An 8,589-nucleotide genomic window follows, 5' to 3' on the forward strand; every position below is an offset into this window, starting at 1 on the left:
GTCCCTCTACATAAACGCCCCAATTCCTGTCTGTGTTTTGGATCTGGCACTCATTCAAAAGTCTGCGAAAAGCCCTGTAGTCAAACACCAAAGCACAGCGAGAGTGCTTAGGGAAAGTTTGCAAACCCGGTAGAATGATCTGAAAATATGATTTAATCATAATCCATGGTTTCTAAACATGCCAGATATTCTGTGCTGTCCGAGTATGTTTGTGGGTTTCTGGTACCTCAGTACAGCTTAGTTTGTGACCAACTCTCGAGACCACACAGACATTTCGTGGTTTCTAATTTTGTCTGTGTTGGTCTGGCACTGAGATTTTCATCCTTGCATGTCTGCGTGACTTATATTTAGTCCCTTTAACCTTGAGATTTAAAATATTGATGGGAAACAATGATGTTTTGGCACTCGTACTGTACCTTCTCACGGAAGGGAATATCTTTGGCTGCCAATATAGATACTTTGTTTTTCATTGTTTTCAATATTTAAATACCCAAACCATTTTTGAAGAGAGGGCTCGCAGCCAGATTATAATGAAATCCAGAGGACTAAAGTTCATGTCACACCTCAGCTTTGTGGCTCATGTCACTATGGTTACTACTTCAAGCACAGGTGGTCAGCCTCCAGAAAACAAACTAGGGTTCTGGGAGTTTGCTTTTTTATTATTATTATTTTATTTTCTTCCGACACACAATTCATGTGCACCATATTATAAATTCAGTCTTCTCTCAGACACTCATTAAACAGAGTAAAAAAGGAGACCATGTTTATGTTGCATTAAGCAATGATGCACATTTTTATCTGTAGATACTTCAGGTTTAATAAGATGATGCATAGCAACAAAAAAAAACAAAAAATAAAACCTGACAAAGCATTCTCACCTCAATAACCACTTTGCCAATTAGACACTTCACTGAATCCATATTCTTTAATTGGAAAATGTACATTCATGCCACTAAAGCATTTATGCAAATATGATAATAATAGTAAACAAAGATAACAATGCCCTCTGTTCTCTCTCCTTTTGGGGGCCAGCTATTTTTGAACCCTTGCCCCCTTACACACTGTTTAATATGGGCCACACGGCTGGGAATAATTGGAGCCATATAAATAGCAGCCAGATAAATTTTGGGTGAACCAGGGCAGGGAGTCACGCTAGAGGGTCGCAAGTGTGCCAAAAACCTGCCATTTTTTCCCCCCTTTTTCTCTTTAACCAAGAAAAACAAGTTTTCACATCCTGTTCTCACATATTTCTCTCCATTCTTCAATGTCAAGATCTCTTGGCTGGGGCCTCATTTAGACTAGATGCTCAAAACATCTGTACCACTCCACTGGATATTATGTTGATTTGTTTCAAGCACAAAGAATATTTCAACACTATGATTTCAACGTTATGACTGTACTATTACAAAGCTTGGAATGCTCAATGCAGAAATGTTTTGTAGACATGCAATAAAACAATACACGCATACTGGTGACAGGAAAAAGTGATGTCGTTTTTTTTTGTTTTTTGTTTTTTCTTTTTTTTTTTCTTTTTTGGTTACAGATTGCCCTCCAAGATAACAGTTTTTAGGTCAGCAGGAGAGCTCACAGGGAAGATGGTGTGAGACGTGTTCCGGCGCTCCACCAGCACAGCCACAGCCTCACCTAAATCCAAATGATTCAGGTACCCAGGGGCCATTCGTTCTGGGGCTGCCACTCCTGTATTGATTTTCACCTACAGATTTAGATTAGCAATTTTGATTAAATACTTTTTATGATAATTGATTAGGCAGATTTACAATGATTCATTATGTCATTTCTGAAATATAACAACATGAGTTTGTCTACGTCCTTATCTTTTGTACACACACCTGGTTGAGTTTGCATGGCACCTCTAGGTACTCATCACGCAGAACCTGACAGAAAGCCAGAGCACTAGCTGCCCCTACGGTCAAGAACCCTGTGCCAGGCATTAGCAATTTCTCTCCAGCCCCTCCTGTAGAACAGAAATTGTATCTGTGTGAGCAGGGTCTAAAATGTACTTTTTGCTACACTTGCCAGTCAATAGCAATTGAACTGAGAAAATTTCCAGCTATGAAACAGTATTTAGCTTTTTAATTAAAAAGGCAGTTTTTAAACATTCAAGTTCCTATATTGCAATCTAAACCAGCATTGTTTTGCTTGCAATTTCTAAAAAGTAAAGGTACCTGCTTATTGGCCAGTGATTCTGTTACACTTACTGTGCAAAGCCGACTTGCATTTTGTGCTTGCAGAGTGTTAATTTTGGACCGTATGCACATATTTTACTATCAAGTAGATTGTTTCCCTTTTTTGATTATTCTTCCTCAGTTTATGAACCATGTGAAAATGCCTTAGGAAATGTGAATAATATGGATTGACAAATAAACTTGCAAGATCTTTATTTTCCTCTCTAAACACTCACAGCTACCATTTGTCATATCATTCATATCTCAACCAGCAGCAGTGCCAGTGACTCACCTGTGATGAATGTGTAGGTGCAGTTAGGATCATCTCTCACCAGGGGAAAGAAAGCTTTCCAAGACACAAAGGTGCTGAACAGCAGAGTCTCCATAACCTGTTGATCAGAAAAGAAATACTAGCTAAACATTGATCACTAAATCTGATGCTTAATTTGGGGAATTAGACTAAAAGTTATAGGATTAGAAAACATGCAATGTTTAGCACATTGTATGACTCAAAAATTCTATTTATTAATACGAAAGGATGGTAATGTCCTATGCTCTGTTCAATTTGATGCCCTCGATAAACTCACCCAGTGCAGTTCTTTGAGGGGTTGGGTATGTGGCAGACCTCCCTGCCACCAGCTGAAGCCCAAAGAGGAGACGACATCTGTGATTTTTCCCACAGACTTTAGCAAGGCCTGTTTCACCTCTTCTACTCCTTCCTCTGAGCCTGATAATAAGAAGAGCCATTCATTAGGAACATCATACAACAATGAGACCTCAAAATGTCTCTTATCTCCTTCCCACAGTTGTAAAGATTACAAATTAGGGAGAGAATACATACCAACATTGCCCACTAAAGTGGTCAGGTTACTTTTTGTGTTAGGTGAAACAAATCCCTTGAGTTTCTCCAACTTGCTGTTGTCTCTGGAGATTACAGCAACCTTGAAACCTACATGTATGTTTGAAAAGTTACCACACATGCAATAACTTATAAGAAAGAAAAAAAAAACTATTTTGCACAAAGAGGTTAACCATTTTTACCAATTTAAACAAAGATAAATTAAAATCTCCAACTTATTTACAGCTAAATTAAGAAACCAGGCAAAAAGATGACAGGCTATTTGAATTAAACCACAAAATACTCAATCAGAACAGGTTTAATTGAATAAATAGTTGTTTTCTTTAGCAATAACTGAACTGAATGCAGTTGTAAACAGAGTAATAAAAGAAAAAGTTTAGAAGTTTATTATTATTATTATTATTATTATTTATTTAAGCATATTGCACATTGTTTACTTTTCTGTGACAATATAAAATGTTTAATGTTTAATTTATCAACATATAATACTGGATTCAGTTACTGTAACAGATGCGTTTGAAGGTGTTACAAGCAGCCACAGAAATATAAATTTGAACACTACCTATTAAATAACAGTGAATAACTGCACACATATCTTGAAAGGAATATAATAATATTAATAATAATTATTATTATTGTATTATTATTGACTATTAACTTAAAATGTTGTTATTATTATTATTAATATTATTACTACTACTGTTTTTTGTATAGTTAAATGTGATATGACAGTTGCTCTTACCTCTATCCAGGAGCGCTTTCACTATCCCAGAACCCACAGTTCCTGCTCCGCCAAGCGCCAAAACTACCCTCTCCCCGTTTGACATCGCGCACACAACGGCAGCAGTGCAGACGTCTGAGATTGATTATGGTTTATCGGATTCATATCTCATTTAAATCGAACCGCAGCATGAAGGCCACGCCCAACGCCCCGCCCTCTTTAGAATGGCACTCCCACTTAATTATGCTTTTTATTTATTTTTTTTATCCTTTATCACCGACAGTTATCATATTTCAGGTTGGAGAATCTTAAATGAGACCATTGCAATAATATATCTTATACAGTAATAAATATCAGTAATATCATGTCATGTCAGTAGATACAAGTTTTATTAATTAACTTAACTGTGATTATAAAAGGTACAAACCGTGGGCACAACTGGTTGAAAATATCCAGCATAGGTGATATCGCCCTCTTGTGAACAATCACTGGTATGTGCACTAACTTATTGCAAATTCGTCGTTGTGTGTGCCGATTAGAGGGCTAAACTGCTGAATATTAATTGAACTAAACATACCAAATATTTTAAAATGCAGGACAATTATTTTGACAATTGAATGGGGAAAACGGATCTAATTAAAGTACATTTTACTCAGCATCCCACCACATAACATAATCAAATAATTTTATTTAAGATAAATCTGCAGTGTTGGGTGTGCTTTTCGCCCCTCACTTAAAGTTTCATCAGAGATTTGCCATAGAAAACAACCTCAGCAATCATATGAGAGAGCGTTACGGTCAACTATTAGCGTATTACGACATTAAGTCACCATTTGTGGATACTATTCAAATGAATGAGGAGAGCCGTAAACTGACATCTACCTGTCGCAAAATTGACCCCGAGTCTTCTCTTCTAAAACAGCAATTTTATCGAAGTAAACTCCACACGTAGTTAATTCCAAAGGGATTGTTTAGTGTAACAAATGTTGAAGATTAGCGGAAAGGCGGTCAATTAATTAAGTTATGAGCTGTTTCTTTACAAAAGCAGTTTATTCAGCACACTCAAGCATCTCCTCCATAGACATCCATTCAAAAAGAACGGCCTCTTGTCTCATGACTATGGGACCGCCGCGTTAGGCTTTAGGTATATCTTAGAAGGGCTCTGGTTTCGCATGAGCTGAACACGGAAGTGATGTCAAAAAAGTTTCTCCGACGCTCTTCCATGCGGCTTGTGCGGGACGCTATAGAACGTTGATTAGGTAATAATTGATCATGTTCTATTGATTCCGTTACTGTGTCCCGCGAACACTGCTGATTTGAATTTAACGAGTCAGTGGAAAATATATTTATGACGCTTTTGATTTGGGTGGAGAACAATAAACAAACTTTATTACACAGTAGTAACTTTAGTGGTTTATGTTATTTGTTGTTTAATACAAGAGTATATATAAGTATTTGAAACAATCTGAATTTCTCAACTACAAAATTATGGAAATTGGGTTGTCTTTTCGTAGCTAACGTGACGGAGCTATTTTACACCTTCACTTTCACTTCAGTCTTTTGAGGTCTGAACGATTTAATAGCATTTGCAAATAGTCAACCTTTGTACGGATATAGAGTAATCGTTATTCGGATTATATTGAATCTGAATATTACAACTTTAAATAATGTCATTATTTCTATATAGTTGTTTTGTTAAACCCGACTCTCCACTGCATTATTGTTAAAGACGTCATTCTTGGTACTGCCCATTTGTTAGACTGTTTTAGCTAAATGTTTGTCACTTGATTTTCAAGCATATTAATGAACTCTATTTTTGTTATGGAAACATTGAGACCATCATGGAAAATCATAACAATAAACAACCATGTTATATGATAAACATATTGTTGGCATAATTTCATATTCACAAATGAACATTTTCTGATAAGAAACATTGCTTTTTAGTTTTTAAGAAAGAAAACAGAACATTACATTGACTCAATTCGGACCTGTCTGGAAAAAAAAAAAAAAAAATTATGCTTCCCCTAATGCTTAATATGTATATGTATTATAATGCAAAATAATGATACACAAATGTAGTAATAATAATAATAATAATAATAATATAAAACCTTTCTAAATCCCGATCAGTACTGACAGAAAAGCTATTAAAACTCTGAATTTTTGCACTTAAGACTTTTGTGTAATAATAAATCCTTTAGGGGTGTTTTATGTCTTTGTTTGTTTGTTTTTTCAAAAAGCCCTGGCTGTTTTATGTTGTATTGGTCTGATAAAATGCAAATCCCTTATGTTCTTATATTGTCTTTTATTAATAGAATGAGCAGGAAAATCAGACTGGATGATGTTGTCCAAAAGTACCTGACCAACTTGGAGAGCCAGATTGAAAAGGGGGATCGAAGTCTGGTATGCAGAGATGAGCAACTTTGCAAGGAAGTAGAGGCGTTTCTTTCCAAAGACAGTGCCCAGAAGATCTTTATCACAGGTGGACTAAATCCACTGTCAGTGATGGAAAACTCACTCCGTGCAATGCCCTTTAAAACTGGCCATTTGGGTCTTGAGAAACTTTGCAAGGCCTTTGAAGTGTTGGAGCTTGCTGCATTAAACCTCTACCTTTATCCTTGGAGAAAGGAGTATAGAGTTGTGAAGGTATGTTACAATACCGGTTTTACACCTATACATACATTTTTAAGATGTTTAGCAAGATGAGTGTCTTCAGGTCTTCAGGTCTTGCAGCTTTGTCTGTACACTGGCCAACATCCAGTCCATTATCACTGTCTTTTCCCTTTCCTCCCAACAGATGTTTTCAGGTATGTTCACCCATTCAATCAAATCTGCATTAACCCTACAGCAGGCTAAAGAGCTGTTTGGGTTGCTTGGATACCAGCCTTTAGGTCCTACTGAAGAAGAAGAGCTAACTCTCGACCCCAAACTAGTTCCTGCTGATTTGTTACTCAACCTGGCATGTGCCTACTTCATTGCTCGTATGGAGTGCCAGCTGCTAATTTCCACCTTGAGCGCTCTGGACAGAGGTGTTGAGTGGGTTCTTCAACTAGTTAAGGAGAGACAGAAGGGCCATTGCCTTCAGGTAGCATTGGAGAACATCAAAAGAAAGTTAGAGTCTACCCATGCTTCAGATGTCACCCTAAGAGCTAGTATAGATTTGGAGGTGGATCTTTACACAGATAAGGATTTGGTGAGCAAAGCACAGCCAGATGCTCATCAGTGGACAGCAACTTGTTTGCCACCTCACTTTTCTTCGTGTATGCAACCAAAGGAGGGCCTCCTACAAAGCAATCCTTTATACGGGGACATGTCCCAGTCAGACAGGGTGAGTAATGCAGATGCTAGCCAGGAAAGAGTGCTCTGTGTCTCAGAGCTTCAGTGCCAGATCAACAAACCCAAAAACCTTGTCTCACCTCCACAGGTTCTAGGACCACTGGAAAGCTCTGGTAAAGTTCAAACTGAAGGTTGTACCCAGAGACAAACAGCAGAAGTTGGACCAGTGATGTGCAGCTGTATCACACCATCATTTTTGTATATATACCAGTGTGACCAGTGCAAAGACATTCACAGTTCACTTTGTGAACATTATAAAGAGTGCAGAAACAAAGGGCATACTTTAGCACTGTGCCCTGACAAAGATGGACTGCAACAGAAAATGAATGTGCAACAAGACCAGCATAAACAAGGCAAAGAAAAAGATTCTCTGAAGAATCATTATTGTATTAGCACTTCAAAGTTGGATACATTTTTGGTGTGTTACACCTGTCAATCAATCCATGACCAGAGCTGTGAAAACATTAACATATGCAAATCACAGTGTCACTACTTGCAATCCACAGGAAAATTACAGCCCCCTCAAGGAGAAAGAGCCAATGCTCCAAAGAGGCACATGTGTCTTACTGCAGAGGCTCCAGCATATGTAATCTGCCACACCTGTAACAACTCCCATGATTGCATATGTGAACATGTGAAAAACTGCAATAAACTTGCCCATGATGTGCAGTACCTCCAAGAATTGGGTGATTCAGAAACACCCTGTAAGCCAATCCCATATCATCAGTGCTGCACTGCTAACCAGCCTTGGCCTGAAATTGTATGCCTCATTTGTAATGTCTTTTATTTTTCCGGCTGTCCTGAAGGAAGGCAGTGCTCTCAAAAACATAAAATACAACGACTTGAAACTAAATGTGTCACTTGCTCAAATTCTGAGCTTTGCATCCTATGCAGGTATTGCTGTGCTCTGTATTGCAAAAAGTGTTGGTTTAAAAGTCCAATTTTTTGTAAATGTGGAATGCCTTTGAACCCCTCCTCCCCTGTTTAACCTGTACTTCAAATCTGCATGCATATATATTTTACATTTTAATCTAAAGTAAGACTAATATCACTACTACTCTAAATTTATTCCAGATTACTGGAAATCAGAAACATAAAAATCATCCTTTAAAAAAAAAAAAAAAAAATATATATATATATATATATATATATATATATATATATATATATATATATATATATATATGTGTGTGTGACATCTTTATGCGCTGATAAGAGTCATGAAAGATCAATCACAGAAAAAGTAACAAGGCAATTCACTCATCCTGAAGTGGTTCAAGGATACAATATCTGCCATCCCATAACAATGTCCATAACTGCCAAATGATAGTGATTCAGTGCAGTATGTGATTTTGGTAGACTTAAACTCCTCAAATGCCTATGAGCCATTCTTCTAAGAATAGTCATTCATGTAGGCTTATTGTTTAGCTCTGAGACTTTCAAAATATCTATTCTTTCATTCCTGCAGTTGTCTATCTCACACA

The 8,589-nt window shown here is 37.2% G+C and overlaps 2 protein-coding genes across 3 annotated transcripts; one reads left to right on the forward strand and one right to left on the reverse strand.

The window, feature by feature from the left end:
* Positions 1–320: 320 nt before the first annotated feature.
* On the reverse strand, positions 321–3,902 carry LOC127416858 (uncharacterized). Its single transcript, XM_051656438.1, has 6 exons — positions 3,788–3,902; positions 3,028–3,135; positions 2,774–2,913; positions 2,479–2,575; positions 1,851–1,975; positions 321–1,714 (listed from the first exon to the last, which is right to left on the reverse strand). The coding sequence occupies exons 1-6, from the start codon at positions 3,870–3,872 to the stop codon at positions 1,538–1,540; spliced, it is 732 nt and encodes a 243-aa protein (XP_051512398.1). The 5' UTR covers positions 3,873–3,902; the 3' UTR covers positions 321–1,537.
* Positions 3,903–4,934: 1,032 nt separating this feature from the next.
* On the forward strand, positions 4,935–8,478 carry LOC127416854 (uncharacterized). 2 transcript variants are annotated; one of them, XM_051656432.1, is made up of 4 exons: positions 4,935–5,025; positions 6,085–6,415; positions 6,567–7,097; positions 7,194–8,478. In XM_051656432.1, exons 2-4 carry the CDS (start codon positions 6,086–6,088, stop codon positions 8,091–8,093), a joined length of 1,761 nt encoding a protein of 586 aa, XP_051512392.1. In that variant the 5' UTR covers positions 4,935–5,025; position 6,085; the 3' UTR covers positions 8,094–8,478. The 2 variants fall into 2 exon arrangements, with proteins under 2 accessions (XP_051512392.1, XP_051512391.1); XM_051656431.1 differs by having other exon boundaries at positions 6,567–8,478.
* The last annotated feature ends 111 nt before the right edge of the window (positions 8,479–8,589 follow it).

This window comes from Myxocyprinus asiaticus, chromosome 26 (assembly GCF_019703515.2).
Source record: "Myxocyprinus asiaticus isolate MX2 ecotype Aquarium Trade chromosome 26, UBuf_Myxa_2, whole genome shotgun sequence".
NCBI lineage: Eukaryota > Metazoa > Chordata > Actinopteri > Cypriniformes > Catostomidae > Myxocyprinus > Myxocyprinus asiaticus.

Bases quoted from the DNA above. Each gene is read 5' to 3' on its own strand.
- LOC127416858 (XM_051656438.1), bottom strand. From the start codon at position 3,872: ATGTCAAACGGGGAGAGGGTAGTTTTGGCGCTTGGCGGAGCAGGAACT. The intron at 2,914-3,027 runs GTATGTATTCTC...TCTTATTATCAG, and splicing joins CACTTTAGTGGGCAATGTTG to GCTCAGAGGAAGGAGTAGAA. The intron at 1,976-2,478 runs GTGAGTCACTGG...TCTGTTCTACAG, and splicing joins CACCTACACATTCATCACAG to GAGGGGCTGGAGAGAAATTG.
- LOC127416854 (XM_051656431.1), top strand. From the start codon at position 6,086: ATGAGCAGGAAAATCAGACTGGATGATGTTGTCCAAAAGTACCTGACC. The intron at 6,416-6,566 runs GTATGTTACAAT...TCCTCCCAACAG, and splicing joins AGGAGTATAGAGTTGTGAAG to ATGTTTTCAGGTATGTTCAC.